The 22,030-nt window shown below is 40.0% G+C and overlaps 2 protein-coding genes across 2 annotated transcripts; both read right to left on the bottom strand.

Annotated features, from left to right (window-relative positions):
• Nucleotides 1-393: 393 nt before the first annotated feature.
• On the bottom strand, nt 394-7,449 carry LOC149114233 (QRFP-like peptide receptor). The gene is made up of 4 exons (XM_089286745.1): nt 7,215-7,449; nt 6,209-6,479; nt 5,823-6,065; nt 394-624 (listed from the first exon to the last, which is right to left on the bottom strand). Exons 1-4 carry the CDS (start codon nt 7,325-7,327, stop codon nt 394-396), a joined length of 858 nt encoding a protein of 285 aa, XP_089142871.1. The 5' UTR covers nt 7,328-7,449.
• Nucleotides 7,450-12,932: 5,483 nt separating this feature from the next.
• On the bottom strand, nt 12,933-18,114 carry LOC149114232 (tachykinin-like peptides receptor 86C). The gene is made up of 4 exons (XM_089287718.1): nt 17,981-18,114; nt 17,153-17,423; nt 14,834-15,073; nt 12,933-13,857 (listed from the first exon to the last, which is right to left on the bottom strand). Exons 1-4 carry the CDS (start codon nt 18,091-18,093, stop codon nt 13,573-13,575), a joined length of 909 nt encoding a protein of 302 aa, XP_089143844.1. The 5' UTR covers nt 18,094-18,114; the 3' UTR covers nt 12,933-13,572.
• Nucleotides 18,115-22,030: the final 3,916 nt, after the last annotated feature.

Genomic DNA, 22,030 nt, shown 5'->3' with positions numbered 1-22,030 from the left:
GAACATGGTTCTATCTTCTGCGATCGTCTGCGGTCGTCTGCGATCACGATCACAGTATCGCAGACGATCGCAGAAGTGTGTTTCCATATGATCGGAGACGATCGCAGAACGTTTTGCGATCTGCGATCCCCGATCCGCGATCGTCTGCGATCATATGGAAACCAGCTGCACAAAGCTTTTCTTCTGTAGTTGCTGGGAGAAGAGAATCATTCTCAGAACTTTATCTCTCCATGTCACAATGTCCTTTTAACTTTAAACAAAGCATTCAAAGAAGAAATGTTTTAGATTTTTCGATCACTTTAAAGATGATATCCCTGCTGTGCAGATGACTTTTTGTGGGAAAACCCGATTTCGTGTGAATCCCGTAGAGCCGGTACACCTACAGCATATCGTTCACTTAAGCTTTTCTCTGAAGGTTTTGTTGACCAGAGCGTACACAAATGGGTTGACAGCGGAACTGGAGAGTGTTAGCATATGAATAACAGCGTATGCGAGTTCACTAACACTGAGGGATGTCAAGTAGTCTAAGTTGTATGCAAATAGGTCAGGCACCCAACTGATTCCAAATATGGCAGTGACGGTTACCCCCATTAAAGTGACTCGCTTCCGCATTCTTAGCACGCCCTGTGTGTAGAGAGAGAGATAAATCCAGTTAAAATAGCAACGAATGAATCGGCAAAGTAATTTGTAGCGTAGTCTAAAGGAGACTAAACGATGCTAACACAACGGTTTTAATGAAGCTCATAAAAGTCCGCCATTACTAGCCGTAATACAACAACGACTACATCCGGGATACATCTCATTCTACTGCGCAAGCCCGAAGGGCCTATGGCATCATAACATCGTTACATCTCCCTTCTTGAACGAGCAAAACAAAGAAATGAAGGGACGGTAAGGTAGGTAATGGACGAAAGGACAAGTGATTAAACAAAACAACTCTAACACTGTTCACTGTTCAGATCTGTTCGAAAAGCCTTTTCACTGGATTCCTAGGTGGTGAAATCCCTGAGGTAAGCGGGTCTCCTAACAATCCTGCCACTTCTAGTAGAGACAGAAGCGGGAAAACTTGGCGAAGCTGGCTGTAAATCTGGCTGCGAGACATCTGGTAACTGCAACGCTGAAGGTTCAGGGGGCACCTGGAGTGTCTCCTCAGTAGGTTTCCTGGTGGGGAGTAGAGTCTGAGCATTGAGCTTCGATTCCCCTATGTCTCCGTCTGGCATCGCTTGAACGTTCTCAGGAACTTTGTATAGATGTGAACGGTTTCGGCGGTAGAGACTTCCATCCTTTGTGCGGACTTGATAGGAACGTGGAACTTCCTGACTACTCACTTGCGCTTTAAACCACTTTGAATGACCTGGTAATGGTCGGACCCGCACCACATCGCCATCTTTTAACGGTTGCAACTCTTTAGCACCTCTGTTGAAGGAGAGCGCTTGCTTGTTTTGTCCCTGTTGCAAGTTCAGGTGTACATCGGGAATGACTTTTGGCTGAAGCAGGTGGCTAGCCATGGGTAGTGCGGTACGGGTTCTACGCGAGAAGAGACGCTGTGCAGGGGTGCTGTCCATTCCTTCTGATGGTGTATTCCGGAAGTCCAGTAGAGACAGGTGTGGATCATGGCTGGCATCAGCCGCTTTTTTCAAGATATTTTTTGCTGTTTTGACACTATTCTCAGCCTTCCCATTGGATTGAGGATACCGTGGAGACGTTTTAACGTCTTCAAACTGGTACTCGGCTGCAAACTTCTGAAACTCAGCACAGTCGAACTGTGGGCCGTTGTCTGTGGTGAGTCGGTCTGGGAGATCATATCTTGCCAGATGAGGTTTCAGCTTGTTAATGACCGCTCTGGCTGTCGTAGACGTCAGTATATCCAACTCGAAGAAATTAGAATAACAGTCAGTTGTAATCAAGTACTAGGTGCCATTGAGCTCAAACAGGTCTGCTAAGATGCTCTGCCATGGTCTTGTAGGTATTTCGTGACATTTCAGAGGTTATTTCTGCTGCTCTGGTTTGTAGCTGTTGCAAATGCTGCACCTTGAGATGAATTCTGTGATTTGCTTGTGACTGGCATGTACTTTATCCATTATGCATTGCCTGAGGCTAGATGGTACTATAATGCGCTCACCCTTGAACACACCATCTTGTATTGACAACTCTTCTCTGAAGAGAAAATAGACCTGCAACTGGGAGGGTACGTCAGCCCTTCTCTCTGGCCAGCCTTGTGTGATAATAGGAGCTAATGCCTGGAGCTCTGCATCAACTTCAGTGGCACTTTTGATTTCCTGCAAGGTTAGTTTCTGAATGGGCACAGACTCTGCCGTGTCTATATTCTCAGTTTCAACTTCTGCTGGTGAACATTCCATACCTCCTGGGTGCCAACTGTGTCTTGTTTAACCAGGGGAAGGTAAGCTCGGCTTAGTGGATCAGCCATGTGCATCTCTGTACCCTTTCTGTAGGAAACCTCTAAATAAAATTTCTGTAGACGCAACAGCATTCTCTGCAATCGCTTTGGTGCACTCAATAGACTTTTCTTCATAATAGACTCCAGGGGTTTGTGATCAGTGTCAATAAAGGTCTTTCTGCCATAGACATAGCCCTCAAATCGCTCAACTCCAAAGACAATTGCTAATAGTTCTTTTTCTGTCTGAGCGTAATTAGTCTCAGTAGGCGTCAGAGCCCTGGAGGCATACCCCACAGGGTACCCATCCTGCATCAAGCATGCTCCAAGACCACTCATAGAGGCGTCGCACTGGAGTACGGTCTTCTTTTGGGGGTCGAAGAACTTGAGCACAGGTGCCTGAGTTAGAACCTGCTTCACTTGATCTAGACACTGACCAGGAACCTCTTTGTTCTAGACAAACTCATTGTCCTTCTTGACAAGCTCTCTCAGTGGTTTGGCCAAATCTGCTAGGTTGGGAGCAAATTTCTGCACGTAATTTATCATGCCTAGTACTCTTTGGACACCTTCCTTGTCCGTAGGAGGCGGCATTTTATTGATGGCTTTCAGCTTGTTTGGATCAGCCCGGAGACCCTCCGACGATATGATGTGACCCATGTGGCTGACTTGCTTCTGTCTGAACTGTATCTTCTCTGAGTTGAGCTTGATGCCCTTCTGCCGACAGCGGTTGAACACTTCTCGCAGGTTTCGGTCATGATCTTTGAGTGCTTCCTCATCGGTGTCTCCTGCTCCGAACACCAGGATGTCACCTGCTATAGCCTTCTGTCCTGGTAGGCCTTCAAGTACAATATCAATCCTCCTCTGAAACTCCTCTGGAGCTGGGGATACACCAAACGGCAAGCGAAGCCACCGAAAGCGTCCCCAGGGTGTGACAAAGGTAGTAGCAAAGCTACTTGGCTCGTCCAGCTGTATGTGCCAGAACCCCTTTTTTGCATCCAATACCGTGAACACACGGGCCTTTGATAACAGAGGCAGCACATCATCTATTGTAGGTAAGGGGTAATGATTTCCTTGTAAAGCTTCATTCAATGGTTTCGGGTCAATACACAGTCTAACTTTGCCATTTTTCTTTGTTGTGACCACAAGTGCTGAAATCCAGTTCGTAGGTGTATCAACCTTCAGAATCACTCCAATATTTGACAATCTGTCCAGTTCTTGTTTTAGAGGCTCTCTGAGGGCAATGGGGACTTTCCGTGTAGGTAGCTGGACTGGCTGGACATTCTTGTCTATCTCCAGGTGGAGTAGCCCTTCTAGTTTGCCTTCTCCAGTGAACACGTCGGTGTACTGCGAAATGTAGTCTTCCACCTTGGGACTTTTCTCCTGCACACCGCTTGACTCCACAGAAAGGATATTCTGGCTGCTGACTGTTACCAGCTGAAGGTGTTCGCTGGCCCTCAAGCCCAAAATGGATTTACAATCACCATGAACAAGATGAAACTCAATGCTGTATTTCTTATTGGTCTTGGGGTTGATGACTTTGAATCGCTTCTTGCCCAAGGGTTTGACCTCTGACTGGTTGTACATTACCAGGGTCACGGGGGTTTCTTCCAATTCACTCAAGCCGTTTTGGCCACAGAGCTTTAACACTGTCTCATCAGTCATGATGTTTACTGTTGATCCACTGTCTAACTGAAACTTTTCCTGGTTTCCATTGACCAGTAGGGTGGGAAAAACTTTGTTAGGGGAACGACTGGAGGCTAGTGCATTAACCATCTCTTTCACTTCAATCTCGGCCACATATTCATACTCCTCATCCTTGGATGTGTAATCCACAGACAGCACTTTCTTCTTAGATTCTTGGCAACACGTCGCAAAATGGTTTGGCTTGCCACAATTCTTGCAAGATGTTCCCCATGCAGGGCAGTTCTTCTTCGTGAAAGGATGGTGTCTTGTCTGTCTTGCTGATGTCTGCGAAGATCTGCAGATGTCTATACATTGTCCTAAAGTGAGCTTGCTTGTCTGCAGGAGTTTCTTACGAGCAGAATTGTCATTGATGCCCACCACCATTGTATCACGAATAAGTGAGTCTGTTAATGACCCATAGTTGCATCTCTTCGCTAATTTTCGTAATGCGGTGACATAAGCATCAACTGATTCATTTGACTCTTGGTCCCGACGGTTGAACACATACCTTTCATAGGTCTCATTGCACTCCCCAATGCAGTATTGTTTCATCTTTTCTAAGATCACTTCCGGGTCTTTTCTTTGGTCTTCGTTCTCAAACTCCATAGCATCAATGACGTCTAATGCATCAGAACCGATGCACGTACGCAACGTGGCTGCCCGTCGTTCCTTATTCCTGCCCGGGTTTTCGGGGTCTTTTAGCTGAGCCGCGATTTCGTAATTAGACCACGCTCGAGAGAATCGTTGCCATTTGACAGGAAGATTTCCACCGCTTAAATCCATCCTTTCTGGAAGCGGTATATTCACAGGAACAGTTATCATCGAGGGTTGTGTACCCGAAGCGCCACCACCTTCTTCACTCATGGTAGGCATAACACTTGCACAGAGATATCGACGGAAGAGTTCACCGAAAATACTTCAAAAAACTCACCAAGTTGGCTTCCGGCGAGGCCACGAGCGACAGTACTATAAGTGTTTCACTTCTGACACCACGTAGCGTAGTCTAAACGAGACTAAACGATGCTAACACACCGGTTTTAATGAAGCTCATAAAGCCCGCCATTACTAGCCGTAATACAACAACGACTACATCCGCGATACATCTCATTGTAGTGCGCAAGCCCGAAGGGCCTATGACATCATAACATCGTTACATAATTTGAAAGTAAATTGTCAAAAAAAGGCCTGCAAATGGTGTTATAGTATCGCAATATTAATGACAATGTTTCAATCAAAATATCACAGGGACAATTAAGTTATTGACAACGTCAGTCACAGGTGAGGATTACAATCTCTATATCAAATTTTGTCTATCATCATGAGTTGAATTTTGTAAATCGATGGGCCTTTTGTTGTCCGTCACAACGCGAATGTCAGACATGATGTCACAGTCACACTGTGACGATCTTACTCTCACAAAAAGAGCGTGATACTTGAACATAATGTGCCAACCACATTCTGTCATGATCATTACGGTTCTTGTCGAAATAGCTGCCCACCCCCTCCCCCCCCCCCCCCCTCCTTAGCTGGCGAGGCCTTGGTACGCGGAAAAGTTCAGTTAGGGCACCCATAGAAGATCAAGAAGATCAAAACTGGCGTACGGGGAGAACTTTCATTAAGGCTTACCTCTTGATATCCATAGACTAGAAAGGAAGAAATGCTCCGAATTTTCTTTCCCGCCAACATCCTAAGATTGACTAAAAGAAAAATGTTCACGTATTGAACTTCTTTGTTTAATACTCGCCCTCTGTTGGAAAGTGAGTTGATTCTCAGGATCTCGTTTTAGCCACAGGGTGTACACTATTCTGGAATACAACCCACCTATTATTGCCATGGCTACAGCTACAATGGCTGACCAGTTCAAAGAATAGGCTTTTGGCATCCATTCTTCGACCATCCACACACAGGAATTGTCCTTTACGTTTAAGGCCAGGAACAGAGGTATATGGACTATCAATGAAAAGATCCACGAACCGGGAATGATCATCTGAAATAGGAACGTGTTGTGCTTAATATACCGATTCAGTTTTCTTTTTCATACTATTAATCATCTGCGTAGACGTACTAAAAACACGTTTCTTCTTAATAATCACTCTAGTTACTAATAATCACACTTTGTCAGTGACGCACCTTTAGTTTACGCTTGGTTAGTTTGCCAATGTTACCAGCACGATAGTTTACCGCAAAATATCGTTCAGCAGCAATTGCAATCAAAGTGACTACCGAGGAAATTCCAGCAATCCATGCCAAGCCTCCACCCGTCATCAATTTGCATAAAACTGCACCAGCCATCCCATCTGTGTGGGTGGAAGTGAGCCCGTGGAAAGTGTTGGGGGTTATAAAGGTCGCGTACAGCATATCCGCTACAGCCAGATTCACTAGTAGATAGTTGATGGGAATCCTGTGGAGTATCATAAATACATACATACTTCAGTTAGGAGAAGATGAAGAGTAAAAGAGAAAGTCCTTCAAATATACGCGAGTTAATCCATCTCAAGTTATTTTTAGATCACTCCTGGTTTCGGAATCCCTTGGAGGTCTGAAAAAGGCACTCCTGTGACGCAGTTTTTGCTCAGGTACACAGCCCAAATAGTTGATTTTCACTCGTTTTTATCCTGTACAAAAATATCAACGCAGGCTGCATCAACGCAAGCGATGTTTAGAAATATTCTGATCGGGATTACCTTAAGAAGAAGGCCTTTATGAGTGACTTACTCTCTCACTCTTCATTTTTTCTTGCATAACTTCAGAAGAATGGCTGACCTGGACAGAAGCATGGTAATATTATCTACTTGTGCGAATGTACAAGAACCGTGGACATTAGAAATATTGCTAAGAATGTAAATTCTCCAATGGACTTTCGTATTAAGGAAATAACTAATTTTAACCTTTTCGAATGCATTGTTTAGTTGAAAACGGTTGAGGTGCCTGAGTTGTACTTCTTATACCAGGTGAAAATTCAAATATGTGAACATGTAATCGAAGAACTTTAAAAACTTTCTCCCATGTTCACATCAAGCTATGTAAACCACAAGCTAACCAATTTCTATTTCACTGCTATGTAAAGTCGCTGTAAAAACCTTCAGTAGTGTTTCAAGCTGGCTGTGATATTTTAGTTATTTTAGTTTCAACATACCTCATGTCTCGATGTTTCTTTATGATCGCACAAACGAGGCAATTTCCAACAATATCTACGATGACAAGTACGGAGTGTACCGTTGCTATGGCAATGCCAGATGATTCTATCATGACTGACAGTTGTTGGTGATGTTACTCAGTCGCGAGGTCTGCTAGGTTTAATGAAGAGGTGAGGAAGGGTGAATTCCTGATAACTAGATGATTATTTGTGAATACTTGACATGTGAGAAAAAAACAAAACTGCCAAGCACTGATTATTGAATATCTGATGAATATTTCGTCTTGTAATGTTACCTTGAATGTAAATTAAGGGGACTGAAACTTCATACTTTCGTTACATCACACCATATGTTTACGTTAGTTCAAGTTTTTTTATGATGATTTTCTGATCCCGTAAGTTGGTAACGAAGGACATATCACGCTGTATCTTCGATGGACTTTGCTCCCGTTACAGGGACACATGTACATCGAGTAAACAAAATTGCAGAGAAAGAAAAGCGAACGCGTTAGGAGACCAGGCCGAGCGTGTAAAACCTAACGTGTGAATCCATGTAAATGGCACCGTATCCACAATTTGATGGAACATTTTTCGTTATGGTCGTTATACATCTCATTAAGCAGTTTCCTGCGCGCATAACTTTGAAACAAGGCACAGACCATCAACAACCTAAGATGGCATTTGAGGCACAATTGTTTCAAATTGCATGGCGACCTTTTCTGAGGGAGCGTAAATTATAAACGTTAGGTGATTGAGTAGAGTTGCCGCCATGTTAGATTATTTCAATCTTACTGTCTAGATACTTCTTCCTCTCTAAGCCCAAAAGAAGATTGCGCTTGCTTGATCAAAATGCGCTCCCTCACTCTCATAAGTTAACCGGTGTAACAGACGGCTTTTTTTTTTTGCTAGCTACCAGGCTATAGCGCTCTGCCCCGCTAAACCGCGTGGTTCTGTTGGATAGCTAAAATACGCCTGGTTAGCAAATTCCAGACAGACAGAAACAAGGCGGCTATAGCCATTCTGTCCTAAAAAATCATGCGTCCAATTGATAACCTTTTCTTGAATCAGGTGAAAAAAAAAAAAAAAAAAAAACGGTCTTCAATGAAATCCAACTTTGTCGAATCTTTACCACACAAGCTTGGATAGAATAATAGTGATGAGCTTTTCTCAGTGTTGCTATTTTTGACAGCTTGTGAGAAGCAAATGTCCCTACCTTTCTCACGTTGAACACATATTAAAAGTCATCTTTAAAATGGCATAGAGAAGGTCTCTTGACAATTCAACTGGATTCCTTGTGTATATACTTATGTTGGGTTTTTTAAGACTACCGACAGTCTTATCATTTTAAACATATAAACATGCACTGCCCACCTGGCAGCAACATGAAAAAAGAAAAAAAAAAAAAGAATGAAAAATATTAAAAACTAGAATTTTTCTTTTAAAATAATAGACAAACTCCAGGTAGCAAATTAAGAAAAAAAAAAAAAAAAAAAAAGAATATTGGGTCGATGCGTATGTACTTGGAATTTATTTAGCCCTGCTTAAACTCTTGCTTTCAATACATGATATCTTCCTTATTTCATACATAGTAATAAACATAATGATTATTGCTAGAAATTTATGCTTTATTCAAAGATGTTCTAACATGAGATGATGCTGATCAGATAAACGACAGTTTTAAAACAATAGATAGGAGATATGACGGCGACTGTTTAATAATGTGAATTGGAAAGAAGAATTGTCATCTTAAACCTGATTGACACCTGATTTCGATCATTGTTTTCTCGTGTTGGGATATTTTAATTTAAATTGTTTATCTTAAAAAGTATGGTTTAGTTTATTGCTCACCATTCGGCGCCATTTTATACTGCGCGAATCAGGAGGACAGTTATAGCAGAATGGCGTGAATATGAATTGCAGTATAAAGCTTCTGTGTAGCATTGTTGTTTACGATGCAGCCTTTTTAAAATCATTTTCTTTTCGCTACCTGAGTTTGAACTCGTGTAGATTAAGAAGCTGAAATCTGCAAGAACCACTATTTCTATTTTAGATATAAATACCACCATAGAAAAACTGGAGTACTAAAAAAAATAGATATCCTCAGCGGCAAAACTTCCACATTTTGGTCAGCCGGCCGGTTAACCCTCCGCAACATTTTGTGAATATTTGAGCGCTATCGAGCGCGTCAGGGTTTAATAAGATATATATATATATACAAGTTAAGTGGTCTCTCGAGCCAACAACGCATCTCTGCCCACAGGAGGATCACAAATGGATTCACAGTCCAAGCCTCGGTCAGACGTAGTTAATTATGAATTGAATTAATAAATTTAAAAAATTTTATATTTTTAAAAGTTTTATTTTTTAACTTGTAAATATTGTTCCAATCTGAAGAAGGCTGAAGGCCGAAACGTCGCATTAAAAGCCGGAACAGTTAGAAGTTTGCTTCATGACGCCTCATCTTACACTTAACTATATATATATATATATATATATATATATATATATATATATATACAAATTAATGAAAATGTCATTCAGAAGTTGTCCGTCCTTGGTTCTTTCATTAACTTCATTAATTAACTACGTCTGACCGAGGCTTGGACTGTGAATCCATTTGTGATCCTCCTGTGGGCAGACATGCGCTGTTGGCTCGAGAGACCACTTAACTTGTAATTAAATTGTCTCCTTCTCTCTCGTCCGCCTGTGAATCGTCGTTCCTGTCGATCCAGTGTCATCTAGTTGGAAAAAAACATTGGCCCGGGAGAACCACGTAAAATCTCCATTCACTATCTAGATTGGCCGTGTAGCCAGTACGGTTGCTCTGATAGTGTAGTGGTGATCACACCCGACCGGTAATCAGGGGGACGTGGGTTCAAATCCCGCTCAGGGCATAAAAAGTTTTTCTTCCAATGAAAATGTCATTCAGAAGTTGTCCGTCCTTGGTTCTTTCATTAACTATATATATATACATACATATATATATATATATATATATATATATATATATATATATATATATATATATATATATATATAGTAGTGTATGATGGGAACAGAAATCGAAACAACAAAGAAATGAGTGAAAATGTGTTCAGCCGGGAATCGAACCCGGGTCTCCTGGTTACCGGTCAGATGCATTACCACTAGGCCACTGAACCAACCCCGCCATTCAGCGGAATTGGAAGGACCTCTCTCTTTTCACTCATTTCTTTGTGATTTCGATTTCTGTTCCCATCATACACTACTATTAAATATTTGTCAGAAATCACTGTGAATCGCCTTCCGAAAGGAATAGGTTGGTGAGATAAAATGAGGCAGTTAGTTGTAATTACTTCCCTGCTCATCCTATTCAATTATTATATATATATTTAAAGTCTTTATACCATTGTTTATTATATATATATATATATATATATATATATATATATATATATATATAATGCCTGCTGCTCGTGTTGGCCCATCATTTCTCATGCAAACCTTCACTTCTGGTTACAGAAAACTCTACCGCAGAAATTCCTGCTACAAACTTCTGCTTGTGTTTTTACAACTCGATAGGAACGCAACGAAAATAGTTTCCATTAATTTTAGAATACACTGGAGAAAAAGGAAAACAAATCCAATCATTTATTTGAATGATCAAAATTCAAACTCTCTTTGTCCGCTTCATGTCAACAGCTTGGGTAGTTCTGTGTTTTTATCGAGTTGTCAAAGCACTGCTTTCAGCGACCGTGTTCTTACAGGGTGTTTCGTCATTGTTACATGTTATGAGATTATTATTTGCTTGAAAATTAATTTCTAATGTTTTAGCAATTCTTTTACTTCATTGTTTTCACGCCGTTTGAAAAAATGACTTAACAATGTGCAGATAATATCCACCAACTTTTAGCAATTTTTTTTTTTTAATATTTGAACACCTACTAATAAAATATCTGGAAACTTGGAAATAAAAATGCAAAATGACAATCTTGCCTAAAACGCTTCACTGTCGGAGAATCGAAGAAGTTGAACGGTACTGTTGCAGCTAATCCAAAAAACAAATATTACTCGTAACATCGAAAGAAAAGGATTATGAAGGACAACAGTTCACTAACCATCGTAAAAAAATTATGCAACTTGGACCACGTGCTTACCACCTGGTGCTCGTTATATTAGGCCCCGTTCACCGGAGAAATTTGAAAAGGCAGCTTTATTTCTACGGTTAGGCCTACCTTCCACACTAGTCCATCTCGAAAACGAAGCTCTTCCAAAACGCTTTTCAAACCGGAGGACTTTCAAAACGCCTCTATTGCGCTTTAGCTTGAAGGGAAATTATTTTGAAAACAGAGCTTTTCGAAAGCGATGATGTCACGATAATCATGTGATTTCCCTTCCCAAGTTTTCCTTAAATACAAATGTCTCAAATGTCTCAAATTTGTTTTTTGCGTTTTCAAATTTCTCAAGCGCAATGTGAGCGGAAAACATTTGATGCGTTTTCGGGGAGAAACCTCCGTTTTCAAATTTCTCCGGCGTAGTGTGGATGGGGCCTTATTTAAATAGTTATCATAAATTAAGGTAGCACTGCAAATTGAAAGTTGTCTGTATTTTCATGTGAGAGTTACATCGATTTTCTTTATCATTAGAAACGTTTTGACGCGTCAATTTCTGCCTTTTAATTACATTGCAGACGTATTGTAAAGGTAGGTTTTAGTAAACGGTTATTCAATCACCAATAACTATACTACGAGCTGTTACTGAGCTCAGTATGTGAAACTGACAACCAATCACATAGATTACCTAGCTTTATAATCCATCAAATATTTTCGCTCGAACGCGATTGGTACAAACGCGTCACGTGACTGAATATGCCCAGCCAAAAATGGGGAATATCCGAGTGATATTCCCCAATTTAGATCACACGTGTTGAGAAAAATAGTAAAGGAAATACAAATGAAATACTATAGGAAATATTTAAGGGAAGGATAATAAGCGCAGTTGCAACCATTGACTTTAAAAAAAATGAGCGGATATTTGTTCTTGGACAACATCTGTTCCTCGGAACTCACAGTTTTCCTCGAACTTCAATTTCGGAGCTCGAGAGCTGTTGCCCTCCGCGGAACAGATAATGTCCACGGAAAAAATTTCGAGCATTTTTTCGCACCAAATGGAAGCAATTGTTTATACATACAGAAGCAGGGACAATATGCAACAAGAACAACAAAAAATGCAACAAACACTTTTATTTCACCCCAGATCTAGAAACAATCTATTAAAATAATTATGTTATAAATTAAAAACAAAATTGATAGGGGTGATGGCTACCCATAATAACGTACAAGGGTTCAGGTGCTCGTGAACGAATAATAGATGCTAATTAATGCAAAAACATGAATGATCATGCAGCTCTTACATACACAACTTAAGCAGCTGTGATGATATTTAAGCCTAAAAAAAAATCCAGACTTGAATGGAATCAAGACCAATGGTCTCCGGGTTATTTATGTAGTGTACATACCCGTAGATTGCTACAATAACCACCTATTAAGCACTCCCCCTATTCTAAATTCAGCAACCTCTTTATACAAGCTAAGCGTACCCAAAGCGACAGTGACATTCGAGGCATTAAAATTGAATAGACCGATTAGATTAATGAACTATGAATGAACTCTGAACGCTGTATTGAACGTTATCCAAGTTCTTGAGTTAAAGTTTCTGTTTTTCATTAAAGTACTGTGCTACATTGTGATATATATGAAAAACGAATAAACGTCCCCTCTTCCAATAAGCGAGCTCCCTTAAACTACCAAATGTAAATAGCCCCTCCTGGCGCTAAATTGAAGAATTGCTATAACCTCCCTGCCGGATCTGTGAAAGGTTATTGCAATTCTTTAATTTAGCGATTAAAGATTAAAGGTAATACTCCGGTAAAGTTGCCTACCCTATGAGAGATTCCCTTATCCTGCTGATCAGGGAAGAGGAGAATCGCTGTCTCGCAAGGCAAGTTAAAGTGCTAAGATTTATGATAACTTTTTTTCTCCAATATGTATAATGCCGTCACATTTTGCTTTAAGTATAAAAAAGTAGCATTAAAAGAAGAAGTATGTACATTTCGCCGATAAAAGTAAAATATAAAACTTTAAAGTAAAAAGCTGTTAAAATTGAGTCTTAAAGTTTTCGATCTGTTTGATCATCATCAGAGTGTTGTTGTTGTTGATGATGATGATGATGATGATGATGATGATGATCAAACAGATCGAAAACGTTAAGACTCAATTTTAACAGCTTTTTACTTTAAAGTTTCATAAAAGAAGAAGTGTTTTTGATTTTTTGATCACTCCAAAGATCATGTCCCTGCCGTGGAGGTTAAATTTTGTGGTCAAACTCGAGTTCGTGTGGATCCCGTGAAGCTGGTGCAGCTACAGCATATCATTTCCTTTAGCTTCTCTCGGAAGGTTTTGTTGACCAGAGCGTACACAAATGGGTTGACAGCGGAGCTGAACAGTATTAGCGTATGAGTAACGGCGTATGCATCTTCACTGATACTGAGAGATGTGTTACTGTCTAAGTTGTGCACAATTACTTCAGGCACCCAGCAGATTCCAAATATAGCAGTGACAGCTACCCCCATCAAAGTGACTCGCTTCCGCACTCTCAGGACGCCCTGTGTATAGAGAGAGATAAGTCCAATTAAAATAGTAACAAAGTAGTAAAAAGTAGCAAAGTGATTTTAACGTAAGATTTCTTCAAAACAAGATGTCACTAAATACGCTTGCATAAACTATATACGCGTGCATAAATTTGATGTACTCTCGAATTTACTCAATAGCCATTTCTCTAACGGTGTTAATATATTCGAGCTACTTGGTGTTACCAATAATAATAATAATAAAATAAAAGTTAGATTAAAGCAAAAAGTTTATGCGATAGCACAAGGGAATTAATTTGCGCCTGGTGTTGAAATCTTTATTGATATTAATTTTGGAAGTGCGGTCCTCGACTAGTCGCCTGGTAACTGAACTAACGGGAGTACGGTCTTAAGAAGTTGTACATATTTTTGGCAGAGTGAAAATGTCAGTTCCTCTTAACGAACAATAGCTGGATCGCAGACAGAGCAAGCCTTTTAAGTATTCAGAGTATTTACAAAGGTGAAGATGTTTCAAAAAACAGAAAGACTGATATTTTGAATGGGCGTGTTTTCAATGGTTACTGCATGATGGAGAGTATTCCCCTAACAGTTACGCTGGAACAAAACGTTTCCAGAATGTTCGGTGGCACCAGAATATGATCGAAAAAAACGTAGCTACTGCAAGTCGTTCATTTGAACACTTCAGTAGTTATCGTCAGAGAAGCGAACGAAAAACGTTCACGTATTGATCTTGTTTCTTTAAAAGGAGCTTCGTCAACGTTTGCGCATCTTGAAAAATTTAGTGAAAAATTTTCAAGCCTGTCGTTTATAATCCGTGTCAATCTTCTCCATCCTTAACCATCCTTGTTGCTTTACGATATATTACTCTCTCTTTCATTTTTTTCTATCTTAGTAAAATGCTATTTTTAGGTTTCCTTCAATTTATAGATACATTCGTAACTGGCCAAAATAACTCAGATTACGGTGACTGATGAGCTCCTCTACTACCTACCCTCTGTCGGAAGGTGGTTCGATTGTCGGGATCATGTTTGAACCACAAGGTGCAGACGACTCTGGAATACAAGGCAGCCATTAGTATCATGGCTGAAATTACAATGGCCGACCAGTACAAAAAGTAAGCTTTGGGTATCCTTTCTTCACTCCACGCACAGACATTGTCCTTTACGTTTAAGGCTAGAAGCAGTGGTATGTGGATTACCAACGCGAAGATCCAAGAAGCGGGAATGATCACCTGAAATAGGGAAGCCTAAACCGGTTAAGATAGCGACGCAAATACTATTTTAAACCTGTTCCGTTAAGGTTTCTTTTAGAGATGCTTTTCAAGAAATAGTAATACGCATCACACTGGTCATGAGTTAGATCAGTAGACCTGGTTTGAAAGCTTTCTTTGTCACTTTATAGCTAACAATTATTCCCTGTAGTACTAGTCGAAGTTGCTAGTGGTTGATATTCACCGAGCCGGCGGCATTTCATCAAAGAGAATTGTAATGTATTCTTGATTTGAACCAGGCCGACATAAGACATTTTATGAATTTCATAGTTTTAATTTTGCTAACCTATAAACAATAACACTTAAGATTCTTTTCATTTTCGAAGCTGTTGTAACTTGCAAATGTGAACAAATTGTTTTATGCTTGTTTTCACCGATAACTTCACGCCTAAGAATAATAAAGCTACACTTGTAAATACTGCCCAGCCAAATTTTGTAATATTATTTGTGTTAACGGGGACAGCAAGAGAGAACTAGCAGATAGAATTACTAAAGAGGTCGAGACTGCAGGCCAGGAAAATGACATGAAAACCCTCTACAGCACGCTTGAGTTGTCAGGCAGAAGACAAATACCAATAGACTAGTGCGTGGACGTTACGGCAACGTTCTCAGTAAGACATCAGACCAGCCTGACAGATGGGAAGAACACTTCAACAGTCTGCTCAACGATGACCTGGGTAGTGAGGGCAGACAAGAAGATCAAGAATGGAAAGGCACCAGGTCCGGAAAATACCCTAACCGGAGTCATGAAAGAAGATTTCGGGCAGACAGGTCTTGTACGGATTAGAGAGTGACTCTCTTCATTATTATCGAACATTCGCTAGAATTGCAGTCACCGTTGCATGTCAGTTTTGTTGACTTCAAAACGTTGTTTGACACGGTGGACAAAACAATGATTTGGAGAATCTTGGCAGTATGGCATTCCTCATACGACCATTAAAATTATAAGAGCCTCTATGACGACAGCAGCTGAAGAGGTATCCACAATGCTGGTTTTTCGGTATCGCTCACTGTCAACACAGGAGTGAGACAGGGCTGTATCCTGGGTGATGAACTAGGTGATAAAAACAACAACCGAAGAGCCAAGAGGCATTCAATGGATCCTCATGCAGAAGCTAAAGGAAGGGCTGGATTTCGCTGACGTCTTTAGCCTACTGTCACTCACTCAGTAGCATATACAGACCAATACTTAGAGACTGTGCGGAGTTGTCAGGACAAAAGGTCTCGAGATAATCAGTGTCACAAAAACCAAGAGCCTACGAATAAGTGCAAGCCAGGAAGCTCCCAGGGACAGATGAAGATGGCAAGTTTAAGATGAATAATGCACGTTAAGCCTTTAACACCCAGAGATCAGTATGGAGGAGGAAGAGCCTCAGCTGGAGTACTAAACTGAGACTATCCAAAAGCAATGACAAACCATTTCTCCCGTAGGGGGAAGAAACGTGGAGACGCACTAAGAACTTGGACCACAAAATGCAGCTCTTCATCAACATCTGTCTCCGTCAGACTTTGCGCATCAGATGGCCAGAGCGAATTTATAACCAAGAACTCCTGCGAAAAATCAGGCAGGAGCCCATCACCGTTACCATCAAGAACAGAAGGTGGAAATTGATCTTACGCACCCTACGCAGAGTGCAGACAGGCGTCACCCGCCAAACCTTGGATTGGAACCATCAGGAGAAAAGGAACAAAGGAAGACCAGCTCTGGCATGGACACGAATTCTGAAAGCAGAGCTAAGGACTATCAGCATGACCTAGCTGAGAGAAGGCGAAGAAGACAGATGGAGGTTTGTATTCAAGGCCGTAGCTCCAGAGGGAAGGAAATAAAAGGAATACGTAAATAATGGGGACAGCTGCTTCATAGACTGCCAAAATGTCTTCTTCAGTTACGGTACAAAACAAAAAAGCATTTTGCTTATAGACCCTTTTAATAAATGCCTGCCTATTCGAGTTTTAGTAGCCAATCAGAATGCGTAAAAAACACAATGCACTGGCTTGGTACATACTAATACTAATAAATAATCTTTGTCAGTGACGCACCTTCAGTTTACGCTTGGTAAGTTTGCCCACGCTGCCAGCAGGGTAGACTACAGCATAATATCGTTCAGCGGCAATTGCAGCCAAAGTAACAATCGAGGAGGTTCCAGCAATCCAGGCGAGGTTTCCACCTGTTATTATTTTGCATAAAACTGTTCCAGCTATCCCTTCTGGGTGGGTGGGAGTGATCATGTAGACAGTCTGTGGTGTAAGATAGGTCGAATACAAGGCATCCGCTACAGCCAGGTTCACAAGTAGATAGTTGATGGGAGTCCTGTGGAATTAAATATGATAAATAAGCTGAAGATTAGGAAAGTTAATTCTCCAAATAAGCCTTATTCCCAGGGTAATCCCTCTTGAATTATTTTTAGATCATTTCTACATCCTAGGAGGTCCAGAAAAAGGCACTCCTATGACGCAAATTTTGCTCACGTGGACAGCCCAAGTGGCTTTACGTTAATTTGTTTCCTGCAAAAAACATCCACATATTGCATTGGAAGCGATTTCTATGCTCTAGTCGACTTTCTTATCAAGGAAACAATTAACGCTCCCAAATATGTTGCTTAATTGAAAACAATGAAAACGTCTGAGTTGTCTGGGTTGTAACTCTTAACACCCGATGAAAAATAAAATACAAGAACTTAAAATGGAAACACTTTAATAAAATTCTCTTAATTTGAAGTTCATAAAATATTCTCCAATGCTTGCATCAGTCTGTTTTAATTACAAGCTAACCACTTTCTATTTCACTGTTACATAAAGTTGTCGTGTAAAGCCTCAGTAACGTTTCAAAGTGGCTGTGATATTTTAGTTATTTTAGCTTCAACATACCTCATGTCTCGATGTTTCTTTATGATCGCACAAACGAGACAATTTCCAACGATGTCTACCATGACAAGTACGGAGTGTACCGTCGCTATGGCAATGCCGGATGATTCGATCATGGTTGAATGTTGTTGATGATATCACGCAGTCGCTAGTTCTGCTGGGTTTAATAACGAGATAAGGAAAGATGAATTCCTGATAACTGAGCTGATCACTAGTGTAACGTGAGAAAAACAGAAAAGTGGCAATAACTGATTGTTGGAGATAATCGATATCTGATGAATATTTCGTCACGTGATGGTACCTACGGTATAAATTAAGGGGATGAGACTTGACACCTTCATTATATCATACCATATGATTACGTAAGTTAGCAATGAAGTACATGTCATGCCGCATCTTTGATGGACTTTGCTCCCTTTACATGCAGGGACGCGCGTGCTTCCCAGTAAACAAGGTTGCAGGGAAAGAAAAACGCATGCGTAAGAAGACCGGGCCGAGCGTGCAAAACCTAACGTGTTTATCCATGTAAATGGCACTGTATCCACAATGTGATGGAATATTTTCCGTTATGGTCGGTATACATCTCATTAAGCAGTTTCCTTCGCGCATAACTTTGAAACAAGGCACAGACCATCAAGAACCTAAGATGGCATTTGGAGCGCAATTGTTTCAAAATGCATGGCGACTTTTTACTGAGGGAGCGCGTATTATCGATACTAGCTAGCGATTGAGTAGATTTGCCGCCATGTTCGATTTTTTCAATCTTACTTTCTATGATACTTCTTCCTCTCTAAGCCCAAAACAAGATGGCGCTTGTTTGATCAAAATGCGCTCTCCCAATTGCTTAAATACGCCTGGCTAACAAATTCCAGAGAAACAGACACAAGGTGTCTATAGCCATTCTGTCCTAGAAAATAACACGGTCAATTCATAACCTTTTCTGTAAAAAATCGGTCTTAAATAAAATCAAACTTTGTCGAATCTTTACCACACAAGTTCGGATAGAAAGATAGTGATGAGCTTTTCTCAGTGTTGCTATTTTTGACAGCTTGTTAAAGCAAATAACCTTACCTTTCTTACACTGAGGACATCTTAAAAGCCATCTTTAAAAGGGGAAAGAGAAGGTATCTTGACAGTTCAACTCGATTCCTTGTGTATATACTTATCTTGGGTTTTTAAGACTACAGACAGTCTTATCATTTTAAACATACGAACACTGCCCACCCGGCAGCAACATGGAAAAGAAAAACATGAAAAAGATTAAAAACTAGAAGTTTTTTTTTTTAAATAAACAAACTCTAGGTAGCAAATTAAAACCAGCGCTGCTTACGAAAGAATTACTGGGTCGATGTACTTGGAATTTATTTAGCCCTGCTTAAACTCTCGCTTTAAATATATGAACTCTTCCTCAAGTCATACATAATAATTAACATAATAATTATTGCTAGAAATTTGTGTTTTATTCAAAGATGTTCTAAAATGAAATGATGCTGATCAGATATAAGACAGTTTTGAAACAATAGACAGATTGAATGACGCAGACAGTTTAAGAATGTGAATTGAAAACAAGAATTGTTATTTAAAACCTGATTGACACCTAACTTTGATTTTCTCGTATTGGGATATTTTAATGTAAACTGTTTATCTTTAAAAGTATGGTTTAGTTGGTCGCTCACCATTCGACGCCATTCTAAACTGCGCACATCGGGAGGATAGATATAACAAAATTGTGTGAATATGAATCGCAGTATAAAGCTGTTGTGTAGCATTATTGTTTACGATGTAGCCTTTTTTTTTTAAATCATTTTCATTTTACGAACTGAGTTTGAGCTCATGTAGATGAAGAAGTTTGAATCTACAGGAATCACTATTTCTATTTTAGATATAAAAGACCACCATCAAAAAACTGGAGTACTGAGAAAATAAAGCCTCAGCGGCAAAACTAACTCATTTCGGTAAGCCGGAATTCGACCCAACAGAATATTCGTGAATTAATATTTGCGCGCTATCGAGCACTTTAGGGTTTTATTTGCAGTCATGAATATACATTGCCCGCTACTCGCGTTGCCGCAGCATTTCTCATTCAAACCTTCACTTCTGGTTACAGAAAAAATTACAGAAATTCCTGCAACAAACTTTGTCTTTTGTTCCTACAACCCGATAGGAACGCGAAATAAAAAATGGTTTCTATTAATTTTAGGAAACACTGAAGGAAAAAGTAAAGAAAGTTACTCATTTATTTCGGTGATCAAATTCAAACTCCCTTTGCCCGCTTCATCATAATGTCAACGGCTTGGATCGATAGCTCTGTGTTTCTATCGAGTTGTCGAAGTTCAGCTTATAGCATTCGTGTTCTTACAGGGTGTTTTCTCATTGGTACATGCTATAAGATTATTATTTGCTTGAAAATTATTATTTAAGTCCTGTTTTAGCAATTTGCTTACTTCATTGTTTTCAAACCATGAAGGGAAAATGATTTAATACAATATGCAGATAATATCCACCAACTTTTAGCAGAAATGACCGATGATTCTTGCGTTTTTATCTTTCTCCGGCGTAATGTGAACGGAAAACGTTTGATGCGTTTTCAGGGTGAAAATTCCGTTTTCAAATTTCTCCGGCGTAGTGTAGATGGGGCCTTATTTAAGTAGTTATCATAAAAAACGGTAGCAAAATTGAAAGTTGTCTGTATTTTCATATGAGAGTTACATCAATTTTCCTTATCATTAGAAACGTTTTAACGTTCAAATTTCTGCATTTTAATTAAATTAATATTGCAGACGTATTGTAAAGGCAGATTTTGGTAAACGGTTATTCATCACGATATACGATACTGCGAGCAGTTACTGAGCTCAGCATGTGAAATTAACAACCAGTCACATATATTACCTAGCTTTATAATCCATGAAATATTTTCGCTCGCACGCGATTGGAGTAAACGCGTCACGTGATTTAATATGTCCAGCTAAAGCTGGGAAATATCCGAGTGATGTTCTCCAATCTTTAGACCCCGCGTGTTGAGAAAAAAAAATATTTGGAAAGGATAACAAGGATAATAATCACAATAGTCTCCATTTAAGTGTCATTGTCACTAGGGACCAGGCAGGGTCCACGGATCGGGCTGAGGTCGGCCGATTCCCTCCAAACTCTCAGCATTTTTTCCCTATCAGATAAGATAACGACCGGTGGTATTTTTAGTAAAATAAAATAAATTTCGTAGAATTTGGACCACCCCCTAGTTTTTGGTGCTATTTTGGTCATGTGGGACGGGAAATTTGGGTAAACTTCCAGGAATGATTTTACGTTTTTCGCATTAGCCTTATTCATTTATACGAGCTGTACATACTTCCAGCCTGTAAACAGCTCATTTCTCCGATATAAACGAATTTGGCTAAAAATAACTTACCTTGGAGCGCTTCCAAATATCATCACTTCGTGGCTATCGTGAGTAAGAAGAATTTTAGCAATTTTTAAAGCTGGTTTTCTCTAAAGTGCAGCAGTTTATTTCCAGATCAAAACTATTTTTTTATTAGTCTGTCTTAAAGTCTTTAAAAATATGCAAACTCTCATTTGGCAAATTAAAATCCTGTCGCGCGAGCTTTCTCACGACTTTAACCTAATTTCCCAATTTGCATAATTGTTGTTTTTCCCGGAAATATTTCACACTTGACTAATTTGCGACACATTCCAGGTATTTATGACTAAGAGCAACACATTACTTTTTCAGATTAGTACAGTGGCTTTGCACAGTATACTTCACCGGAGCATTTTGTCAAACTCTTTGAAATATTGAGCGGTTCTGATTTTTGGTAGAAGTACACTTCAGGAAGGATAATTTTCCATTCCTTATCTTATCATCTGCAGACAAATGTAGTCGATTCTTTACACTGATCCAATTCAGCTGATGTTGCAGTTTGCAATATGAATGTTACTTTGACTCGCTCGTTCAGTTCTACTGATTCTGCCTGTAGTCTGGAGGGCACGGGGTCGCAGATTGTGCCCTTGTTGGCATGTAAGCTAGACATTACTGCACATCTACTAAGCCTGGGACTG

This window comes from Orbicella faveolata, unplaced genomic scaffold, assembly GCF_042242905.1.
Source record: "Orbicella faveolata isolate gen_17 unplaced genomic scaffold, um_ofav_v1 contig_14, whole genome shotgun sequence".
In the NCBI taxonomy this organism is placed as follows: domain Eukaryota; kingdom Metazoa; phylum Cnidaria; class Anthozoa; order Scleractinia; family Merulinidae; genus Orbicella; species Orbicella faveolata.
The sequence above is the reverse complement of the archived record's forward strand: the minus strand, read 5'-3'. Positions and strand labels throughout refer to the sequence as shown.

Bases quoted from the DNA above. Each gene is read 5' to 3' on its own strand.
- LOC149114232 (XM_089287718.1), bottom strand. From the start codon at position 18,093: ATGATCGAATCATCCGGCATTGCCATAGCGACGGTACACTCCGTACTT. The intron at 17,424-17,980 runs GTATGTTGAAGC...TTAATTCCACAG, and splicing joins AAGAAACATCGAGACATGAG to GACTCCCATCAACTATCTAC. The intron at 13,858-14,833 runs GTAGGTAGTAGA...CTCTATACACAG, and splicing joins GAACCACCTTCCGACAGAGG to GGCGTCCTGAGAGTGCGGAA.
- LOC149114233 (XM_089286745.1), bottom strand. From the start codon at position 7,327: ATGATAGAATCATCTGGCATTGCCATAGCAACGGTACACTCCGTACTT. The intron at 6,066-6,208 runs GTGCGTCACTGA...TTCCTATTTCAG, and splicing joins TAACCAAGCGTAAACTAAAG to ATGATCATTCCCGGTTCGTG. The intron at 625-5,822 runs GCGAGTATTAAA...CTCTACACACAG, and splicing joins AACTCACTTTCCAACAGAGG to GGCGTGCTAAGAATGCGGAA.